Source organism: Galeopterus variegatus, unplaced genomic scaffold (genome assembly GCF_000696425.1).
Source record: "Galeopterus variegatus unplaced genomic scaffold, G_variegatus-3.0.2 Scaffold769, whole genome shotgun sequence".
Classification (NCBI taxonomy): Eukaryota; Metazoa; Chordata; class Mammalia; order Dermoptera; family Cynocephalidae; genus Galeopterus; species Galeopterus variegatus.
In genome coordinates this window covers 191,122-215,384 of record NW_007726880.1, presented here as the reverse complement: position 1 = coordinate 215,384, position 24,263 = coordinate 191,122, and the positions used below count along the sequence as shown (strand labels likewise).

The 24,263-nt window shown below is 42.3% G+C and overlaps 1 protein-coding gene across 1 annotated transcript; it reads left to right on the top strand.

The window, feature by feature from the left end:
- Positions 1 to 268: 268 nt before the first annotated feature.
- On the top strand, positions 269 to 24,263 carry SPP2 (secreted phosphoprotein 2, 24kDa). Its single transcript, XM_008572255.1, has 8 exons — positions 269 to 335; positions 435 to 559; positions 7,716 to 7,838; positions 9,026 to 9,133; positions 14,599 to 14,653; positions 15,339 to 15,389; positions 17,991 to 18,086; positions 24,180 to 24,263. Exons 1-7 carry the CDS (start codon positions 269 to 271, stop codon positions 18,074 to 18,076), a joined length of 615 nt encoding a protein of 204 aa, XP_008570477.1. The 3' UTR covers positions 18,077 to 18,086; positions 24,180 to 24,263.

Genomic DNA, 24,263 nt, shown 5'->3' with positions numbered 1-24,263 from the left:
CTCCTGATGTCTTTTGCTGTGGACTAAAGTCCCCTGGTGAGGTCTAAACTTCAAACATGGCCTCAAATTGGAACTTTTCCATAGGAAGAGTCAGCAGTAAATATTGACCCCAGGATCAATTGTTTCTGTTTAAGTTACGGACGGCTCCAATCCGAGAGAGCAGCCAGGTCACATTTGATAAAGACAGCTGCTCTCAGGAAGAATTGTCATCCCCAAACCCGTACAGAGACAATCTCCCTGGCTGTAAACTAACATGATTCTTCCCACAATGGAGAAGGTGGCAATGAAGATATTGATTATGTTTGCTCTTGGAATGAATGACTGGTTTTGCTCAGGTAAGGGGCTCAATAATGGGGTCACCTGCTCTTAAGGATGCAAAGCCACCTGGGCCCGCGTGTCTTGTCTCACTGTGGCCCGTGTGCTTGCGTGTCCAGGTTTCCCAGTGTACGACTACGATCCGGTCTCCTTGAGGGAAGCCCTCGGTGCCTCTGTGGCAAAAGTGAATTCCCAGTCACTGAGTGCATTCCTGTTTCGGGCGTTCCGAAGCTCATTAAAGACAGTAAGTGCACAGTGCAGCGCTCTCCGCACCTCTTCACACAGCTCCTGGTCCTGTCTTTTGTCTGTTTGCTGGGTACACTTATTTTTACTTTTTCCAGTTTAAAAAGATAACAGCTGGTCACCTCTCTCCTATTTTTTTTTTTTTGACAGAGAAAAGATCTAATGATCACTTTTGTATGAGGCTCTCAAAGCTACTTTGGTTGATGGATTCTTCTGCTCTTTTCTTCCTCTTCCCTTGTCTTCTGCCTCCCTGCACCTGCCTTTGTGCCCAAAGTCCTCGCGGTTCCATCTGAGGTGTTTTATTAAGACCTGCTGATTTATTGGAAACGAGCCTCCTTTTGAATTCAGCAATTCAGCTTCTAATACTAATAGAAAGTAAATTCTGGTTTTTGAGCCAAAGAAATCCAGCTTTCTTTGTCAATTTAGTAATATTCTGCTTCCAGTAAGACTTGGGAACTAGGGAAAAGAGAAATTTTCTTGGGCTTCCAAGGGCTGAGTCTTGATAAGCAAGGAAAGAAATGTAGAAACGTCCCTCAAAGGAAACGAGAAACGTAGGCAGCAAGTTGACTCCCTCCTTCCTGTTCCCAGGTAATTTCCCTGCTTAGTTGTCATCTTAACAGAGCTCATTTGGAGGTAGGAGCAGAAATACCCTCAAGCGAGGATAGACTAAGGTGGTGGGTAGGGGAGGTTCTATAAAGTTACATGTCTTAGGAGTAAAAACTGTGCAGCCAGGCTGCATGGGAATAAGCGTGGAGATGTGGCTAGGAGTCCAGGAGCATCTCCTCCACCTGTCCTCTGTGTTCTCTCTGCGCACCTGTCCCTCTCCTGTCCCTCCTGGTGCCTCTTAGCTCACCCACAGCTTGTTCCCTCTGCTACTCTGCAGAGCAATGGCTCATGGTTTCCTAGCCCCAGACTCCAAATACCAAATACACCACATTCATCTTGACCTTTTTACTTTAGAAACTGGCTCAGTTTCTCTTTTCCAAATTTGGAAGAAATTAATTCAACTGTCCCAGTCATCTTTTTAAATTGGGTCACAGGTCATGAAACCTACGGGCTTTGCTTTAGTTAGGTACCCTTCCCAGAACCAAGCTGTCATGGCCAGGGCAGGGTCACTTGGACCTGGACATTGCGGTGTGGGGCACTGCAAGATATGCATGGTCAGCCACCAAGCCGAAGGTTGGATAGCTTCTGGAAGGGTACTGGGTCAGAGTAAAGAACCCCCTTCCTTGCACCCTGCTTGGGCTGGCTTCTAAATGTCAGTTTCCAATAGCATTTAATAAATCCACTGTGGTGGTGTGGAATTGGCATCCTCTTGCCAAGCTTGTGGATGAAACGTTTAAATTTAATAGTAATTTAGCTATTGCTCACTACAGAAGTTAGTAATTAATTAAATCAGTCAGTGCCTGAGGACAGATCCCGAGAGAACCAGTGACTGGTACCATGGAAACTGACCTGTGGAGAGGAGCTGGTGTGAGCACAGCCACCCAGGGGCCTTGCCAGCATGTGTGCCATCTCGGTATAATCACACACACCCAAGCCCGGACACACATGCAACTAAAATAAACACACTTATATGTAGTGTGTGTGATCCTCAACGAGTGCATTAATAAGAGATGCCTCTCTGCCTTAAGTACTGCTCTTCCCCTTGGAATCTGCCTATTCTCACCTCTCCCCAGCCTTTTCTGATTATTCAGATTCATTGGTCAAGCTACATTCACCATGCTTTCTCCTTGAAAACTCCATTTCTCCCCCCACTGGAAGGGAGAGAGACTCTCCAGACCCTCCTTCCTTGATCTCTCCCAATGAAATTACTCATCTTGGGAGTGTTTCACATTTTGCTTTACATTGTGCATGTTAATCATGTCTTCTACAAACTCCCTATCTATGGCCCCAAATATACCAATTCTCTCTATACTAGCAGACAAGGGGGATACTCTAAATGCAAAGTCCTCAGGAGAGGGTTGAGTGAGCAGATCAGTGGCCCCAAAGATACAAGTAATTCACAAAAGAGGAAATACAAATGAGTTAGAAATATTGGAAAATTATTCAACTTCTCTAATAGCCAAAAAGAAAAAAAAAAGGAATTTAAATAACAAGGTAGAAAGGAAGAATAGCATGGTGAAAAAGAAATCTCAGACACTACTAGAGAAAGCATAATTTGGTAAAATTATCTTTGAAAAGCAATTTGGAAACAGGTGTTAAGCATATTTACAAGTATGTTAAACATTAAAATTAGCAAGAATTTTAAACTGCAGAATTTCACTTCTAGGAGTATGTTCAAAGGAAATAAGTAGCTTAGTCATGTGAATATACATGCGGGTATTTTGGGGTAGAGTTCAGTGGACCTAGGGAGAAGCCCAGGGCCCTTCTACTCTGTCTCTGAGTTTGCTCAACAAACCCGGTGGTTCTCAGCTGGGGCTGCACATCAGCATCACCTGGCAGCGTTAAATGTTCCTCATGTCTGGGAGGAGTGGCCAACTAAGTGAACCCCAATCTCTGAGGGTGGGGCTCATATGTTTAAATGCTCTCCTGGTCATTCTAATCTGTAGTCAGAGTTAAGAACCACTGGGTGTTACCAACAAACCTGGATCAAATTCCCTTGTAATCAAATTCAATTTACTTACCTCTTGGGCTCCAAGTTTAAAAAAGAATGAGAAAGAGTAAGGTGATAAGACTTCAGTAATGATGGCTTCCTTGCTCCAGCTTTGACATTAGGTTCACTTAGACTGTTTCCTCAATGGACACAAGGGGAGAAAGGAAAGGACACAGGCCCTGTGCTGGGGACGAGGAAATGAAGAGGGCGAGCCAGGCTGTGCTTTCATAGAACTCAAATTCTATGGGGGGTAGTGCTCAAATTTTGGGGGTAGTGCTGTGGAGAATGTAAAACAGGTTGGTAGATGAATGAGCCTGGGCTGGGGCAGCAGCCAGGTGGGGTGGAAGTCCCAGGGAGGCTGTCACATTTGAGCTAGGACTCACTCAAGTGGCAACAAGTTCCAGCCATGGGAAGACCTTTTGAGGGAAGGGCCTGGAGGGACAGAAGTCCGGCTAGAGCCAAGTGAGCTGGGGAGGTTGAAGTGGGGCTGGAGTGGGGTCAGAGGTGGAACATACCTAGGTCATGATTTTGAGGAGTTTGGGGTCTGTCTTAAGGCCAGTGGGTAGCCTCTGGAGAGGTTTTAAACAGAGAAGACCTCTGCATTTGTAGAAGATCTCTGTCTTCGTCAGTTGAGGCTGCTATAACAAAGTACCATAAGCTGGGTGGTTTAAAAACAACAGAAATTTATTTTGCATAGTCTAGAGGCTGGAAGTTCCAAATCAGGGTACTAGCATGTTTGGGGTCTGGTGAGGGCCCTCTTCTGGGTTGCAGACCCAGATATGTGTCCAGACATGGCAGAAGGACAAATAGCCAGCTCTCTGGCCTTTTCTAATAAGGCACTAACTCCATTCATGAGGGCTCCACCCTCAAGACCAAATAACCTCCCGAAGTCTCCACCTCTGAATCTTTCACATCAGTATTCAGGCTGCAACACATGAACGCAGGGTGGGGGGCACCGACAGTCAGTCCATTGCAATCTCTGTAGCTGCCGTGTGCGTTCGGGTGCCAGGGAGGAAACTGAGGCTGGTGATAGGCTGGTGGGGAGCCCAGCCAGGCAGTGAGGGCAGCTGAGCCTCCAGCACGGCCAGGCAGGAGCCGGGATGGATTCAGGGCACATTTAGAGGCAAAACCATGAGGTTTGGGATCCTTTACGTGTCCATGACCATTTTTATCTTTTATCTTCTTTGTATTTTTATGCTTTTTGGCTTTCTAAATTATTCTTAGCCGGCTATTCCTGATCTTTACTTTTTGTTCATTAAGAAGGAATTCATTTGAAAAACTTAAATTATCACTGTTCTCCTAAATTATCAGGGTTCTCCAGAGAAACAGAACCAATAGGATGTACGTATTCGAGTGCACTGCAAAGAGTTTGTGGAAAAACAGAATTGAAAGATAATACTAATCTTTCCATGAAAAATTTGAAGACCCCTGATATGTGTATGTATGTACTTGTATACTGAGAGAGAGAGAGGGAGAGATTTTAAGGAACTGGCTCATGCAATTGTGAAAACTGGCAAATTAAGAAATCTGATGAGATAGGCCAGCAGGCTGCAGAGTCAGGGAAGATTTGCAGTTTGGGTCCAAAGGCTGTCTGCTGGCAGAATTCCTTCCAACCTGGGGGATTTGTGTTCGTTCTCTTAAGGCCTTCAACTGATTGAATAAGACCCACCCACATAATGGAGGGTAATCTGCTTGACTCAAAGCCCATCAATTTCAATGTTAGTCTCATTCAAAAAATACCTTCACAGAAACATCCAGAATAATGTTTGACCAAGTCTCTGAGCACCATGGCCCAGGCAAATTGACACATAAAATTAACTATTATAATGGCCAAAAGGAATTGTTCTAGGTCTTTTATTGTTTATATATTTTTATTTCATTTTGAAATAAAAAAAACAAAATATGATCAGTATAAAAAGTCAGAAAATAAAAATTAAAAAAAACCCCAAATAACGTCTATTGTCCATCTCTCTGAGACACATGCTATGAACCCATGGGATAAATCTTTCTGGAGCTTTTTCTCTTCATTTATGGATATAAAATAATTTTTAAAAGAAAAACACGACCATACTGTAACATTGATTAGAAATTACCATGCTTTACTTCAGCAATAATGCTGGATTTTGAATTTTTTCCAACCGATTCCTTTGTGTTGAGTATTTTTTTCGGGCTGTCCTACATTTTTTGAACAACACTGAGCAAAAACTCACAGGCTGAAAGTGAGTTCAAATAAGACAGCAGAAATGTCAGGTGTTTCTTCATATTCTTGAAAGACCATTCCAGAGTGCTGGAAGATACAAAAAAGGCTGCAAAATCATCTCATAGTTCAATAAAATGATCAAAAACCCCACATTTTCATCTTTTCAGCTAAACTTTTACATTGCCTCTTCACTTTCATCAAATTGCTTCATGCTAAATTGCTGAATCATGCTCGGAGGTAGAGAGACCCCCACAATGGGCTGCAGTTGATGGGGGAGGTTTTTATTTTTTATTCTTTTTTGTGAAACTCAGATTTAATATCCAATATATTAAAATTACAAATAAATAAGGTAGTAATCAAAGGCAAGGTTGAGGCTTTGTTCCTACTTGTTTTCAGAAAACTCCTTTTATCAGCACTCCATGACCTGTGTTAGGAGACATGAAGACTCCTGTCCTAAGCCTGGAGTTTACTACTTATTTCCAAAACAAAATTGTCCACCTGTGCACATTATTCCCTGCCTGGAAGTGGTCTGAGCTGTCTTCTCACTGGGCAGTGGGTTGAACGTGCTGCTGACTCACATTTGCCACAGGACAGGCTCAGGGACTCAAAGGAAAGGAGTCTGGGGCTGTTGTCAGCTCCTGGACCGTGGCGGGTGTCCACCTGGCCTCACGCTACCGTCTTGTTCCTGTGCTATCTGTTCCCCTGCAGCAGCCATGGTGACGCAGATTTATCTCTTAAAACCCTGTGCTAGCGTCTCATGCACTGAGAATGAAATTTAAACATCCTCCCATGGGCTATGAGACTGTCACCGTCTGTCACTTCCCATCTCTCTACCGTCATGGTTTGTGGCTCTCTCTTTTTTCGTGTTGCTCCAACCACAAGAGTCAAACTCATCCCTGCCCCAGCACATGGGCTCTGCTGTCTCCTCACACAATGGAAAAAGCCTCCCGCTCCTTCAAGTCTCAGCTTACATTTCCTTTCCTTGGGAATACCCTTCTAGCACTTTCTCTAAAGCAACTTCTTCCTCCCAGCCCCATTCCCATGTTATTTTTGTTGTTTTTCTTCAAAGCAACATAACTCTGGGATGATCTTATTTAGTTCTCTTTAATGCCTTGACTAGGTGACAGCCCCTCTGGAATCTAAGCTGTGTGATATGTTTCCTGCTCTGCTGAACACACAGTGAGCACTCAACAAATCACAAGACTTCCATGTCATCAGAACTTACCAGATTGTCAGGAAGTTTGGAAGAGTCCCCCAGTATCCCACCCTTGGTGGAAAGGAGAGAAAACCATGTAAACTCCTTCAGGGATCAGAACTGCTCTTGCAGGAAGCTGGAGTTGGATAACACTCTGCACAACAGAGATGCACTTTTTGTTTAATTACTTATTTCAGGAATTATTGAGAAATTACACAGCATTCTTCTAGAAAAATAACAGTTAATATACACTCGATTCTCACTATTTGTGGCAGTTATATTCTATAAAATTGCCATGAGCACTGAATTAGCAGATACTGAAGCATTGCTCCTAGGGGAAATAGAGGGTTAGCTTCCTGCAAACCTTGGGTTACAATAGTTTTGTCAACCCATCAATACATAGCCTTGTTTTATCAGTTCTTGTTTAAAGACACCTGATTTAATACATATTGTTGTTTCATTAACATCAGACTCACAGCCAACAGCACTGTAACCCATGTCTGCACAAAGCTTCTCTAACACACGTATTTTCTCTGCAAGGCACATGGCAGCCATCTTACGCTTAGGAATGCTAGACAGCTCTTCAGCACTAGGCTAGGGAGCCATTTAAAACACCAAGATTACCAACAAAAAGCACAAAATTGCAAAAAAAAAAATGTGGCACTCAATAGACCACAAAAAACACATGTGTTTACAGTATGGAAGCTAGCATGAGAAGGTGGAGCATCGCCTTGGTTGACCTCAGTTGGGAACATGCACATAGGGCAACTTACATTTTTCCCTGCCACTGTCCCCATATCCAAGAATGATTGGAAAAGTGCTGCAGGTATTGATTTCAGAGTTGGTGAATTCACAAGTACAGAATCCACAAATGGTGATGATTGATTGCAAATGTAAATTGTTAAAAGCAATTCTGGCCTTGGAGTTAAGACACCTGCATTCTGGTTCTATTTTTGTCACTAAAGTATTGTATGACTTTGGCAAATCATCTTTTCTCTCTGGTTTTCAGAATGAAGGCATGGAACTAGGTAGTTGCTAAAATAATTTATAACTTTCATGGTGGGTGATTCTGTAAATTTTTTTCTCTTTGGGCAGAGAGAATCTTTGCTAGCACCATGAACTTCAGAAACACATCTGTCACCAACTGATATTTTATTTTTGTGAAGGTTGAGGTCCTGGATGAGGACAATTTGATCATGAATTTGGTGTTCAACATTCGAGAAACTACATGTAGGAGAGAGTCCAGAGAAGACCCCTCTACATGTGCCTTCCAAGGGGGCTACTACGTGGTAAGTGTGGGAAAGGACCCGGTCCCAGAAACTAACTTAAGGAAGAGCCCTGATTCTACCACGACCTGGAGCTGGTTCACAGTTACGCAAAGAGCTTGGCCACTGCCCTGCTGGCATCTGGCCTCACTGGCAGGGGCAATATGGCCCAGTAGTTAAGGACTTGCACTCTTGGGCTGTGGAGTCTGTGATCCTGGCAAACTATTTGATCCCTGGTGCCTCAGTCTCCTGCTCATTAAAATGGGGATAAATTTGTATCAGGTAAAGTGAATATAGAGAGGTCAACATCAAAGAAAAATCCAGCAGCTCACTGCCGCTGGTCCTCCACATCCAGACACATTTCAGATTCCATCATAAATCAATGTGAAATGCCCAGTGTGCTCCTGGCACAGGTTGCGTTATTTTGCAGTTGACCGTTGCATGATATTTGCCCCTCCTGCTAGTTCAGGCTCCATGAGATCAGGAACATGGCATGTTCATTTTGTATCTCTGTAACCAGAGCATGATACGACACTTAGTCAAGACCGTGGGCAGGAATCCCACCTGAACAGGGCCGCTCCGTCAATCCAAAATTTGCTTTCTGTAGTGTTTGCATTCAGATGTACAAGTTCCCAAGGTTTTGTTACTTAGAAGGGGATTGTTTTGTTGTTTGTTTCATGAAACTTTTCACTGTAACTCTGTTTTACAAACGACCCAAACCAAAGTGCCTAAGTGTCTATTTCTAACAAAATTCAAGGGCAAAGGAGAAGAGAGCAAAGTCCTGTGGAATTCTTTCCATTTCTTTTTGTTCGAATGGAAATTCATTCAAGGCAGCCCGCTCAGTGCTCATGCAGGGAATGTTTGTTTTTCCTAAAGACTTGTAATGTATCAAACACTAAGGGATATTTAAATATCTCATTTGTTTCTGGTTGGGTCTTGAGAACTTTTCATTTTGTTTGTTTTGTTTTGTTTTGGTAGCTGGCCAGTAAGGGATCTGCACCCTTGACCTTGGTGTTATCAGCACCATGCTCTAACCAAGTGAGCTAAGTGGGCAGCCCGAAAATTTCATTTCAGAAAAACAAAATGCCTCTGTGAATTTTTGCTTTCTTCACCATTTCGTTAAACCTGACAGTATCACCTGCTTTATTGGATTGAAGCTCACTGTTTCTATAAGTGGCTGAAGGTGTCACTTAGTGTTTTGCCTTTTCCAGCCAACAGCTGTTTGCAGAAGCACTGTGCAGATGTCTGCCGACCAGGTGCAGTATGTACAGGTTCACTGCCACTGGTCCTCCTCGTCTGAGTCTGACAGCAGCGAAGAGGTATGACCAGGGGCTTGTCTCCCCTCAGACAGCAGCAGCAACTCTTAGAGCCTGCATGGTCTGTGAGAGGCAGGGTGGTTTGATAAGCAGCTGAAGCACAACCCAGGCACGGTAAACATAACTCTGCCTACACAACTGGATCCTCCCTGGTACACCTGCAATCCCATTGTCCATATCTCCTGTATCTTCCAACCTATCCTCTCTCTCTCTCTCACCCTGAGATTTGGGATGTGATCCTAAAGTAACAATTAGCAAATCTTCAAAGTTTTAGATCTAAGTATGCAGCTTCCTGGCACTGTGGCTTAGTGCAACAAAGAGGGGCATTTTTGTTGGATACGTGTTCAAAACTATTTACCAGCTCTGCAGTCTAAGTCAGGATACTTAACCTTCATTGAATCTTCATGACCCACAGCTTCTTCATCTATTACGTATAAGTAATAAAGACCACCTTACAGGTGGCAAGTTGATGGACATGAAAGATCTGGCCCAGTGTCTGCTGTATAATAGATGCTCAGTAAACGGTAGGACCCTTCTTTTTCCCCTCAATTGCATTGAACGTGATTTGCCATAATACTATAAAGTTAATAATGCATATGTTTCTGACTGGAAATTATATTTATTTGTCTGTTAATTGACTGCTGTCCTTAGTAGATTGTACTTCTCATGAGGGCAAGGAATGTTAGTTTTTGTCAGTCTAGGACAATGTTTGATACACAGTCAGTGTCAATAAATACTTGTTGAATGAATACAAGAAAACTGGGGAAGAGATGGTCAGGAATATGACATAAAGTGGAAACTTCTTTAAACTAGAGATAAAAACATAATTGTTACATTATTTGTTCTTTTGCAATTGGTAATATTCTTGATGGGTATTTTTAAAATGTTTCAACCATTACACAGCTGAGTCTGTCCAATAACATCTTCCTCACATCTTATATTTTTATTCAATTTTTAAAGCTTTAATTCTGTGGTAAAAATTACATTAAAAGAGTATAAAATTTTAACTTCAAGAATTGCACATAAAAGTTAATTTCCCCATATTCTTACTAACATACCCACACCTTAACTACTTTGTGTGGAAGTCTATTTTAGAAATAGAAGTAACAAAAGTGATGTCTGAGAAACTCTTATTATAGGGGATGGTCTTACTGGTGCAAAGAGAATTTTGCACAGTTTGTTAGAACTTTCTCCACAAACAGTTTTTAGTTGACCATAACCTTCCTAATTGATCTCCTTCCCACTAGCAACTTTGAAGGGTCAATTCCCAGGAGGCTTCTGAGCTTGTCATAGGACCATAGTTTGAGGATCTTCTTCTCTGGTTTGCTAGAGCAAAGGACAAAGGGTTTTCTTTTCTGGATTCTACTAAAATATCTAGGAATTCAGATATGTTCACAGAAACACACTCACATGCTTGTGGCCCAGATAACACAGAAATGACATGAACTAAGCCTATCATTCCACAAGGATTTTGTTAGTATTGATTTTGTGGTTTGCATGGGAGAAAAAGACAGTAGGGGTCAAGACAAACATAGTCTTAACCCTTGTAGAGTTTATAGACTTGTCTGGGAGGAAGATGTATGTTAAACAGGAATAATCCTGGCTACCAGGCAAGCATTTGGGACCATATAGTGAGAGGAATGAATATCATGTGGAATATCACTTCTCTGAGGAAGTGACTTCCAACCCAGCCCTGGAAGGTGGGCAAGTGTCAGAACAAAAGGAACAGGGTATAGAGGGGAGGGAGGAAAGGGTATTTCAAGCACAGGGAAAAGTCATGTGGGGATACCCTGAAGTGCAAGAGAAGCTGTGGGTTGAAATAAACAGAAATACATGATGACTGGGATAAGCAAAAGATGAGAGAGAGGCACGCGGCAGGGCTGGAGATGAGCAGCAGTCAGGTTAAGATGGACCTTATGGGTCACGTCAAGGATTTCTGGCTTTATCTTAATGGCAATGGGGGCTACTGAAGGGCTTTAAGTAGGGGAGTGGTAGAGTCAGATGAAGAACAGATTGGATCTAAGTGAGAGTAAATATGGGGAGATAGGAGGTGGGCCGAAGAGGAGCAGGAGAATGCTGACCAGGGCTAGGGTTTGATAGTAAATGTTGGGAAAAATGGATTCTAGTTCATTTTGTGACCTTTAACACAATTGGAATTGACTTAACAAAGGACCACCTAATGTAACCCATCTTCCGTCTTTGATTTGGGAAGCTGACTCTAATTGTTTGCACAACCCACAAATCTGTTGCAACTTTCTAATTGCATAGTGAAGACCACTCTCTTTTCTTCCAATTCCGAGTTTTGTAAGAAGACTTTGATGTTAAATTAAGTTAGTCCCTGGAACAAACTAGATTTAAAAATAAACTCCCAGGTTGCTTGTCCTTAAAGCTTGGGAGATCATAAAGAATTATGAGAAAATTGAAAAAAATAATTTCCCAAATTAAAGAATTCTGCAATTCAAAAGAAAAAGAAGAAAGCAGATAGATTTATAGTAATTCCTGGAAATTCTGAAATGGATCACTTTTTAGTTTTATTTCTTTTTAGTTGACAAATAGTAATTGTGTATATTTATGAGGTACGATGTGATGTTTTTGATCTGTGTGTACATTATAGAAAGATTTCTTACATGAAACAGAGGAAAAAATTAGAAAACAGCTGTTAACCATTTTCAGTGACATAAATGGTGATATTACAAACATGAAAGACAATAGAGTAGGATGAATTTAGTCACAGAACAAATAAATCATTGTTGGAAGAAGGAAATAGAAGAAATAAAACTGAAAAATAAAATTCCAGAGTAATCAGAATAAAGATCACTTGAAAAACATATGCAGAATATAGAAGAATTTCCAGAGTGAAGAATATAATGTAAAGAAAGAGGAAAGCCATGGAGATTAAGACCAAAAATCCAAATTATAACTGAAAAGGACATAGACCAAATAGAAAATATCTGGCAAGGACATAATGAGAGAAAATAAATATAAAATATTTGGACTTCCATCCCATATTAAAAAAAAAGTATAATAACTGTAAAGAAATTGAGAAAATACATTTCTAAATTTACAAATATTCTCCTCTCCTTAAGCAAATAAATGTTTGAATTACGGGTAGTTTTTATTGTTTTTTTTTCTCAGTTTTGAAAGAGAGATATGCAGAGGATAAAGGTTTCTGTGTTGTGGATAAGCTCTCACGCAATCCTGCAAGGCACAGTTGCCACCCAGAATGCAATCCTGATGCTTGTAGGTTGATTCTCTCTTTTTACTTTCTTTTGCTTCCAGTCAGTGTGTTTGACTTTAGAAAAATTTTTCTGATTTGGGTTGGATGGGATAATATTTGGTTGGGTTTCAGCAACGAGACCCAAAACAGTCCAAGAGAGAGAAACTGAAAAGAATAGCAACAGGAATTCAGAGCTCGGGGGGAGAGTGAAAGGCATTTAATTCATTTATTACCCTCCATTTCAAAAGATAAAAAGTCAGCTAGAAGTAGTCTAAGTCCCTGGATCACACTCCCAGGAAGGAGAGGGAGAAGTCGGCCTCATGGATGATTCAATTTAGGAAACTTCAACACCCCGTGCACTGTATTCTCCTCCTTTTCGTTTTTTTTTTTTTATTTCTCTCTCTGTCTCTTTCTTTCCCTCTTTCCTTCTCTCTTATTGTAGATGAGCTTTCTCCTTGCAGCAGGAAGTGAAGCCACAGCTATTTTGATTCATATTTTCTGAATTTAGGAAGAAAATGAAGCATTTCTCTCTAGCTCTCATTAGAGAAATCTCTTGGCATTACTCACATTGCCTTGGCTGACGTCATGTGCCCCCTCTTTTTGTTTTTCTTTTACACATGTAATTTATTTATTTTTAATTATGTATATTTACCATGTACAATGTGATGTTTTAATACCCCTGTTTTTAAACATAGCACCTTTATTAAGATATAATTAACATATCATACAATTCACCCTTTTGGTGTGTACAGTTCAGTGGTTTTCACATATTTGCAAGGTTGTACAACTGCTACCACTATCTAAATTTTGAAAATTTTTATCATCTTGAGAAGAGCAGGATGATAAAAGCAGTCACCCTTTATTCCCCATTCCCCTCAGCCCCTGGCAACCACTAACCTACTTTCAGAGTCTATGGATTTGTCTATTTTGGACAAATGGAATCATACAATATGGGTTCCTTTGTGACCAGCATATTTTACTTAGCATAATGTTTTGGAAGTTTGTGCATGTTGTAGCATGTATAGGTCCTTTTTCTTTTTTATTGTTAAATAATGTTTCATTCTATGGATATACCACATTTGATTTACCCACTCATTAATTGATCAATATTTGGGTTGTTTTCACTTTTTTGGCTATTGTGAATAATGATGCTATGAACATTCATGTGCAAGTTTTTGCGTGGACATATGTTTCTTAATTCTCTTGAGAGTGGAATTGCTGGATCATACAGTAACTCTATATTTAACTTTTTGAGGAACTGCCAAACTATTTTCCATAGCAGCTGCACCATTTTACATTCTCACCAGTAACGTTTGAGGGTTTCAGTTTCTAAACATTCTTGCCAACATGGTTATTGTTTGTCTTTTTTGTTTTAGTCATTCTAGTAGGTGTAAAAGTGGTATCATTGTGGTTTTAATTTGCATTTTCCATTGTTGAGTTGTTTGCAAATATTTTCTCCATCTGTGTGTGTTATCTTTTCACTTTCTTGATGGTGCATTTTGGTGAAGTTCAATTTATCTATTTTTGTTGTTGTTTGTGTGAGTCTTACATTTAGGTGTATGACCCATTTTTTATTTAGTTTTTTTTTATATGGTATGAGAAAGGGGTCCAACTTCATTGTTTTCTGAGTGGATATCCAGTTGTACCAGCACCATTTGTTGAAAGACTATTCTTTCTCCACTGAATTGTCTTGGTATGTGACCCATCCCAGACCAATTGCTATGATGGGGCAGGAGACCAACTGTGATTGTTCCAGATGGAGAGAATAGCAGGTAGTAAGCCTGGATTCTTGAAGGAAAGATTGTGAGCCAAGCAGCCACCTAATTTTGTGACGATTGCATGGACATTCAGTGGTTTCATGAAATTACTTGGGAATACCTTTTCCTACTGAACACATTACAGAGACTTCATAGAGAGAAAATTCCAAAATTTGACCTAAACTCAGTCTATTTGCAAGTCTGTATAACAATGTTCTGTTTTTCTGGTCCACAACATTTGGGAGAACATTCTGAGTCTAATGGAAAGCTTTTTAGTCAATTTAAACATCCTGTAAGTTGCTCTTCCCTGTGTGCTTTCTTAAACATACGTGTTTGATACCACATAGTTATTTAATATAATATATTGACTTATATCATTAAAAATAAATTATGTAATATATCAGAGTCTTCTAGATAACATTCACATTTTCAACAGTCTCTTTCCTTTTCTCTCTTTCATGCGCTGATACATACTGATGCCTAAATTTCTTTAGATGATTTTTGGGGACATGTTGGGATCCCCTCCATGGAGAAACAATTATCCACTCGGTAAGTTAAGATCTGTTTTTCTTCAACTTTTTTTCTTGAAACAACTTCATATGGCAGCTCTTTGTTAGTGAGTCATTTAAAACTAGAAATACCTATATATAACCCTTGAACAATGATCGTAATTACAGAAAATAGAACTGTTCATTTAGATATTATTTTATATTTATACAGAGCTTTTCCATACATGATTTCATCCAATGGTCTCAATATCTCTGTCAAGCAGGCAAGGCCAGTGTTGGTTTTTCCTCTTGGGTCCCATAACTTGAACATGAATTTTTTGTCCTGGTGCACTATCTAAGTTACAGGGTCCAGGTAGCAATAATTGTAGCTGGGAGGATGAGGACTAAACCTCATCTGACTAGTTGAGGTTGAATGCTATAATTCTCCAGCCTTATGACTACAGCTGAACATCTCTTTGAGTGTCTTGGTTGGGGAAGAATGGGCTCTCATTTTTTTTCCTTTTTGTATGGCCTCTAAGTGGGATTGGGTTAGTGTTCTATGATTTAGGAGTCATTTTTATGTTCCTAAGTCTTTTTCCTATTGGTGCTGATGGCAGCAAAACTCTTTGGTGATCTACCACTGATTCTTTGCTTAGGAAGCATATTTGTGGCAAAGACAACAAAATCACAGAACATTCTGGAAGTGGGAGGAGGGGTTTTGTCTTATGACTATTACTGTGTTATAGGTCTCATTTCTGACGAATCCAGAAGTGAACAATTTTATGATTGGTCACTTGGTAAGTGGGACACCACCAGACCCTGATCAATCCAGACTCTGCTGAAGCTATTTCATGGGAACCAAATCCCTGAAATGCAAATTATTTTAAGTGAAAATGAAAAGAATAGTAGCGTATAAACTTGCTTTGCAAATCTTTAAAAAGTTAACCTTGAGGTCCTAACTTAAAAGTTACCACAATTTGGTGGCCGGCCCGGTGGCGCCGGATCCCACATACAGACCGGCTCCTGCTCACTGGCTGAGCGAGGCGTGGGAGCAACACCGAGGCTTGCGATCCCGTTGCCGGTCCCCGGTCCGGTATGGGGGCAACACTGAGGGTTGCGATCTGTTGCCGGACACGGAAAAAAGACAAAAGACAAAAAAAAAAAAAAAGTTACCACAATTCAAAATATCAAGTCTGGCTCAGGAAGTTAGCATTGACTTTTTTTCCTGCCCTGCTCTGGAACATTTTCTGAACAGCGCAAACTGTAATGATCTCCTCTTTGCTATGCTCAACCACACTTCTCAGTAAGTGAACAAAGCCAACAGTTATTGTCCCTCCCACGGACAGATCAGTTTTCTCACTTAATCTTTTTTTATTTTTTTTATTTTTTTGTCTTTTTTTTCGTGTCCAGCAACGGATCGCAACCCTCAGTGTCGCGCCCGCACCTCGCTCAGCCAGTGATCAGGAACCAGTCTGTATGTGGGATACGAACCCTCGGCGGGAGCGCCACTGCACTCCCAAGCAGTGCACTGTAGCAGTACGCCACCAGGCTGGCCCATTCATGATAGCTCTGTAAACTAGTTGTGCTCATCGAGATAGAGAAATGAGCAGTAACTCATGACACTAATTGGCACACACAAAATGTTTACCCTGCACTAACCCTTAACACAATTTTCTCCTTTAACCCTCACAACCATCCTGTGAAGCAGTGCTATGTTTTTTCCCATTTCATAGTTGAGCAAACTGAGGCTTAGTGAGTTTCTGTCACTTGCTCAGGGCTACACTGCCAATGTCGGACTTTGACTCAGGTAGTGAGCGGTAGAGGCAGGACTTTGAACAGATCTGTCAGACTCTAAAGCCTAGATCTGTCAGACTCTAAAGCCTGAGCTTTTTCCATGCTGCTTTCCAGAAGATTTGTGAAATCTACTATATGTTCAGAGTCTTCCATTAAAATAAATAACACAGACATTAATATTTCAATGAGCTCAATGTCTGATCTTCATTAGGCATACTCCAATATATTTGAAGTGCCAGGGCTTACAATCTGAGGCTTGATTTAAAAAAAAATGTGTGAGTTTTATTTCTTTTCCAAGTTGTCACTTGGGAGAATATACAGTTATTACAACAGTGTGACCACTGGTAAAAACGTTTTTTTGAACACTTATTTTGGAATTGCCTTCAGAATCTATGGCCCATTCTTTTGAATTTCCATAGCAGTGGCAAATATTTGCCCTTGCACTTGATTTTGAAAATAGCCAAAAGTTGTTTGGAAATAAATATCATGAATCAGATTAATAACTTACTTGGGTGCATTGGTTATCTATTGCAGTGTATCAATTACCCCCAAGTTAAGCAGCTTAAAACAAACACTTATTATCTCACCATTTCTAAGGGTTGAGAACTCAGGAGCACTTATCTGGGTGGTTCTGGCTCAGGTTCAATAATGAGGTTGCCGACAAGATGTTTACTGGGACTGTGGTCTCATCTGAAACTTGACTGGGGCTGAAGGATCCACTTTCAAGCTATGGTGGTTGGGAGGGCCCATTTCTTCATGGGCTGTAGACTGAAGGCTCAGTTTTTCACCCCATGGCCTTTCCATAGGGCTATCTGAAAGCTCTCAAAACATGACAGCTGGATTCCCCAAGAGACAATGACCTGAGAGAGAGAGAGAGAGAGAGAGAGAGAGAGAAAACAAGCAAGAGAGCACCCAAGACAGATAGCACAGTCTTTTATAACCTAATCTTGGAAGTGATATATCACCACTTCTGCGTATTTTAGTATTCACACAGACCTACCCTGGTCCAATGTGGGAGAGGACTATCTGAGAGTGAATAGTAGAAGGTCATCTTGGAGGCTGGCTATTGCACTGAACAAATACCATTTGGAACAAAAACCATTGTCTGAATATGAATTAATGTGACCAATCCTTTTATGTGTCTCAGAAGATATTTCTAAGCCAGATTGTAAAACCATTTTGGGCCTTGGGAGCATCATTGACGCAGATGTGCTGTCACCTCAGAGACTGCTTTGAACATGACAATTTAATTTTATTCAACAAATGTGTGTGACAAGCTCTGGGCAGATCCCAGGGAGGACTGAAAGATAAATGTGACAGTCCCTGCCCTCCAGGGCTTGCAGTAGTGGCTGAGACAGATCACACGTGTTAATGTGGAGTGGAGAGAAATAAGCACTGGGCACAGCTGTAGCACAATGCAAGAGGCAGAGCAGGAGAACTTGATTGGGAAGACGAGGCTGTCACGTCCCTAGGTATTTTCCTGGCACTGTGGGTGCAGGTCATGCTATTCTCAATCCTTGTCATTAATTTATAGTTACATAGTCCAGGCTGTCTTAGATCTTGATGTGACCAACCAAGTCTATGCTTCTCCCTTCTATTTTTAGAGATCATGAGAAGGGCTTTTCCTCCTGGAAATAGAAGGTTCCCGAACTACCAGCACAGAGCAAGAATAAATACTGGCTTTGAGTAACAGCCTCCAGGTAAGGGAATGCAGTTAAAAACATGTGTGTTTAGAAATAGAAGCCGCTTGGAGTGAATGCCTTAGAACTGCTGACCTCCCGTAAGCTGTGATATGCTCCTCCGACCCCACCCTTGCCTCTCCATCTCCTCCTGCCTCCTCACAGATACTGCTCCTCAATTGTCTCTTCAGTCTCAGGCACCCCAGTCTTTCTCCCATGACACTTGCATCTGTGGCCCTGATGTGATCAAGTCTCTCCACTTTCAGAGAAAGCAACAACAAAGAGAACAGCCCCTTCCTCTGGCGCGGTCTCTCTCACTCCAGCACAGCCCTCCCTCCGTCCTGCCTTCCCCGCTGAGCTGCTCGATGCAGTTGTGGTCTATGTCTGCTGCCTCAACCTCCTCCCATCCTATTTACTTTTCTGCTTTTTGCAAACTGATTTAAATCTTCAAATCTATGAAATTTGATCTGGTTTCCTTTTCTTCATCTATATATTAAATACTGGCGATCAGTTGTATTTTTTCCTTAGCCCATTTCCCCCCATATTCTATAGAGTAGTCCATCAGCTCTTTCTGTTGCTGAACTATCACGGATGTGTCCAAATATATGTCTCTTACCGCACTCTATCCGAAGACCCAGGCCCTTATATCACCTGCCTATTGGGTGCAGTTGCCATGGGTGTCCTGCGAGCTCCTGAAATTCAACGAGCTTCCTGCCAAGCTCCCTTTCTTAAACAATGGCATCCCCATCCACCTAATCTGCTCAAGCTAAGAATCTTGGGGTCGTCATGACTCCTCCTTATCCTTCGTCTTCTCCTGACATCCACAGGGGTCCAGCCTTGTTGATTTCACCTGCCCATTTTCTTTGGTTCTGGTCCATCATTTCACTGCTGTCATCGCTAAAGTACTGATTGCATCCTTGCCTCAGGTCCTGCTCCCACTCTGTCTGCCTTGCAAGCTGTCCTCAGGCCTATCTTGAAACACAGAGGAGACCCTGATCCTTCTCCACTTAAACCCTCTGACACTCGCTTTGCTTGTGGGATAAAGCAAAAGTGTGCAAAAGCCAGACACTGAGCCAAGAGGAGAAACAGCCTATCTGTCCCCTGCGCTGTGTCGGGCTGGAGACTGAGCCCTGGTCGATCATACTCACACTGAGCATTATAGAGTCTCATGGGTATATGAATCCCAGTCACTAGGATTGGAGCAAATATAATCGTGTATTTTTGAAGACTCACAAATACTAAAGGGGTATCAAAAAGGGCACACTTAAAAGATATCTTAAGATGAAATGATAGATGTTGATTCAGTGCACAGTCATTTTTACGTGCACACACAAGTTAATAATGAAGCTTGAGCATTCACAGGCTTTACTGTTTACACAACACAGCATGCCTTCAGGATAAAGTCCAAACTTTCCAGCACAGCTGACAGTGGCCTTTATGACCCGGCTCTGCCCGCACCTCCAGCCTCATCTCCCTCAAGTCCATCTGGCCCTAAGCTCCAGCAGCACTGAAAGACTTGCAGCTCCTCCCGCTGCAGCCACTACCGCGATCATGCTCCTGACTAGTTCCCACCTCATTGTTCAGGCCTCAGCTCAGGGATCTCTTCCCTTTGGAGGTCCACTGTGACCCCACAGACCACCACTGCCAAATCGGAGATGATGTCCCTTTTTGGGTCTCCACAGCATCCCCATCACAGGGCACCACGGTTGCTTGTTTCCTCTCTGCCCATGTGACTCTTCCAGACTCCAGAGAGCAGGGCCCAGGAAACTTCAACTGCTGGCATCCCCCAGTGCCCGGCACACAACCCCGTGCTCAGTGAGTGGGCACTCAGTAAATAGAGTGGATGATGGGTTCTTGAAATTCTTTTACCAAAATAATCAGTTAAGCATAATATAATTAATTTTTAACCACTGGAATTTGAAAAAAGTCATCTGACATTTTACTAAAATAGAAGGAAAATTTACCGGGGAAGCTGTCTTGAGTGAAAAATGCAAATGGTAGGTTTTCTTTTTAATCTATGGCACACTCTAAAAATAAAAACACTTCATCCTGAGACCAGGAAACTACTCATTAGAAAAAAGTGAACTCATCATATTCTTTTTTTATAAACATAAATCACTTCATTTTGCTTTATAGAGCATCCTGGGGTGTGTGTGTGTGTGGCGAGGGGAGGATAGGATTCTCAATGGAAAATATTAATATTATGATTATATTTGTGTGTAAACATATGTGTATTGCAATATAAATTCATTGTCTGATTCCTATAAAGAAATCAATCACTTAAAACATGTTTCTTTAAAGCAGTACAGACTAACGACCAATGCTACAGCCCCAGACTAAACATGGACCTTGACTGAAGTCCCAGTTATGTCCCTGCCCTCCCGTGACCTTTATCACTGCAGCTTTCCACGCTGTACCCCGACTTTCCTGGAATCCTCAAATGAGGCTGGTGAGGCTAGTGCAGTGGGTCCAGAGAGGAAGCCAACACAGCAGAGTCTGGAATCCGCTCGCCTGGTTCCGAGCCTGCTCTACCACCTACGATGACGATCTAGTCCCTTAACCTCTCAAGGTTCATTCCTTCAAAGGCTTATTATTATTTTTTTGCTTATCTTTGTCCCTACTAGACCATAAGCTCCTTAAAAATGCCTTACCTTGTCATCCTTATTAATTATTTTAGTTTAATCACAAGTAAAATATTAGTGATATGTCTATAGAAAATTATTAATAGCAATATCCTTTGTCAATTTCATAATGCTAAAGACAATGTGTAGAGTATAATCAGTCAGATTGGAGGAAGAAATGAACAAAGGTGTGACTAAAAGCGAGATCACCATTTTCAAATTGTGAATGACATCTTTCCCATGGGGAGCTCTTTGAGGGCGGAGACTTTGTCTCATTTGTCATCGAATCCCCAGAGCCCAGCTCAGTCGTGGAATGAAATAGGAGCTGAGTAAGTGTTTCTGTGATTTAATTAACACTGTTCTGTAATTAATAACCACTGTTTCTGTAATTTAATAAACAAGTGCAGGATGAAGAGAATCAGTCTCATGGTTTCATCCATTTGTTCAGCAAATGTTCGGCCAATGCCTGACGTGTGCCTGGCCCCTGAACCGAGTTGTGAAGACACAGCTCTCAGGTGTGCCTGGATGGGTGTTTGGACCCTTCTGTACATTGCCTTATATAAATCTTGCAACAATCCAAATGAATGTTTTATAGGGGAAGAAGCAGAGACATTAAGAGAACGCTGATCTCAGAGGAGATGTTGGAATTGGGCTGTAGCTATTGATGTCTGTCAGTTTCCAGAGCCTTGATTTTTCCTTCCTGTGATACTCATTCATCTATGTTTAGAAAATAGCACACATTGGCAAAAATTCAAGAATTATTTGTTTAAGACACATTTGTTGTGTGTTGGGTAGAACTAGATATGTAGTTGCCAACTAGAAGACAAAGAATATAACTGATTGGAAGTGCTGGCCACATAACTACCCACCATCCACCGCATGGGAGGGATGGCCCCTAAAACCTGGGCCACCTTGGTGAACTCGCTGGGTGGCTTCAATATTCAGGTATCAGACTCATTAGTGACAACTTCTCATCATGACCTCCTATGACAGCCCATCTACTAAAGGGAGCCAGACCTCCCACAGGAGATAGAAAAGATCAGCCAAGGCTCCAGAGGGGGAGACCTGGCGAGTGCAGCTGTCTTTATGTACACTTCGCTCTGATTGTCATTCCCTGCCCACTCCAATTACATCACGAAGTACAGTTGATTCGCATGATTCAAGGTAGTTATGGTCTATAAAGTTGCTTGAGAACACTGAATGAGTGGCTATTGAACCTTTGCTCCTATGGAAAATAGAGGGTTAGGTTCCTTTGAGCCTCTGGTCACAACTTTTTCCTCAACAAATCAATGTATGATCTTGCTTTGTGTGTATTTCTTGTTTAGATGCTTTATTTAATATATACTTTGGATTTGTTAATACCGAACTCATGGCCAACAGCACCGTCACCCATACATTTTCTGTTAAGGCATGTCACAGCCTTCTCGCACTTAGAAGCCCTAGACAGCACTACACCTGGGGGCCATGCTAAACAGTGAAATTATCAACAACAACAACAACAAAAACACAAAATGCGAACAGCGCGGCACGAAGTAGACTGTGAAAAGGACATTCGTTGACAGCATGGGAGCAGAAACAAGAAGGCAGAGTGTCACCTTGTTTGAGCTCAGTGTGGGCAGGATGGCTCGATGTTTTTGCTGCTCTGTGCATGTTGAAGAATGCATGAGGAAGCACCACGAGAATTGATTTTGGGGTTACAAATAAATATCAGTGAGGAGGTGAATTCACAAATACAGACTCCGTTAATAATAAGCATCAATGGTAAAATGGGTTCCCTATTTCTAATTAATCCCTAGCTTCTCTTTAATGTCTTTTGTTTTCTCCTCATCCTGTCTTTTAAAAACAGCAGTCTGCCCTTGCTGCCCTGGGACCTCAGCTCAGTAACCACCTCTTCACTGTCCCTGCCTCCCACGTCCACCCTTTTCCCTTTGAACCTCACGGCATTCGATGCTGGTGGCCACTCCCTCTTTCCTGAAATCCTCTGGCCTCTGAGATTTTGTCTCTCTGCCCCAGCTCTCCTCTCTGGCTGGGATTTCTTCCTATGCTTCATCAATCCCTCTTCTTCCTGCTGCCCCTCAAATGAGGATGTTCCTGATCCCTGGGGTTGCAGCCTCAGCTCTGACCCCTCTCTCCCAGGGGATCCCAGGCACCCCTAGGGCATTGACACCCACCTGTCTGGGGATTATTCTGACTTCTGCTTCCACACTGTCCCTCTAGCCTGATCTCCAGGCTTGAGGAAACAACGGCATGCCAGACACCTCCGTCCAGACCTTCCACACCAAGCTCACAATGGAATTCTTCCCTTGGAGACTTACTCTTCCTTCTATATCCAGTTCATCTTCCCAGCAGCCCAGGTCTGAAACAGATTCATCTCAGCCTCCCCGCCTCATCCCATGGGTCATGGCGTCTGCTAATTCTCTTTCTGTTCTCTCTTTATGCCGTCCACTCCAGTTCCAGCTGTATCAACTCTAGCCTGGTATGTTCAGCATCTTCCTGACAGTTTCATCTTGTTCTCAATGGCACCTGTGTACTGTCACCAGAGTGATCTTAACACTGCTTCCTACCAGGTCAGGGGCCCTGCTCATCTGGAGATGGAGTCTAAGCTCCCTAACAATGAGGCTCATGAGCCATCAGCCTCCCTACCCCAACAGTGTGGTCCCCGTCTGTGTCCCCCGCTTCATGTCCCACTTCTCTCTGCTTCCTGATTCACATGTATTGCTCATTGGCTCCGGACACACATGGAAGAGTGTCACACTGCTGACGGTTCCTGCCAGCCCCCAGTCTGGGTTTCCCCTTCACATCAGGACCCTCGCTGCTGGAACACAGTGTCCCCACCCCAGCCTATCCTCTGAGTCCAGCTTACACGTCTTCTCCAGGAACCCCTTTCCTGCACTCAGGCATTACTGCAATTACATTTACCAAACTGTGCTCTGACTACTTCTATCTTCTCCACTAGTTTGTGATTTGTTTTTTTTCTGAGGTTGGGACTATGCCGTGTTGATCTTTGTAATCAACATAGGTGTTTATTGAACGGATAAATTGATGAGTGAATGAATGGATGGATGTTCCCACCTTCAGCCCCACACCCTCCGGTGACTGCAGGTGTGGCCAGCCCATGCCTTTACTGGTTTGATTGGTTCCTTCCTTCGCACCCTCACACCACAAGCACCTCCTTTGACCAGCCTGAGTCCCACACCTGGCTGCAGACTCTCCTCAGGGGTCTTTCTGGTCCTTCCCTTTCTGAGACTTGAGCTTCCTTTCTGGAGCTGTGTCTCCATTCCCCAGACTCGACGACCGCTTCTTCCTGTAGGTGTCTCTCTCTTCTCTTTTCCCTGTTCAAGGAGCTGGCTGCTTTGCATGGTTGCTCTAGTTTCTGGTGCCACCTTGGAACTGTTTTAGAATGTTGCCCAGGATTCCCAGGTCCTGGGCGTCCAAAGCAGGAATGTGAATGCACACCACGGTGACCTGATCCTTCCCTTCTCTCTTTTAACAGCGAAATGCATTGGAAGGAAGAGCAGTTCCGATGAAGAAAGACACTTTATGAATTGTGTAATTTTTCTTTTGATCAGTTCCAGTC

What these genes read in the sequence shown, in the direction of transcription:
- SPP2 (XM_008572255.1), top strand. Translation starts at nt 269, where the DNA reads ATGGAGAAGGTGGCAATGAAGATATTGATTATGTTTGCTCTTGGAATG. An exon ending in TCCGAAGCTCATTAAAGACA is followed by an intron (nt 560 to 7,715) that starts GTAAGTGCACAG and finishes ATTTTTGTGAAG; the next exon opens with GTTGAGGTCCTGGATGAGGA. An exon ending in AGTCTGACAGCAGCGAAGAG is followed by an intron (nt 9,134 to 14,598) that starts GTATGACCAGGG and finishes AAATTTCTTTAG; the next exon opens with ATGATTTTTGGGGACATGTT.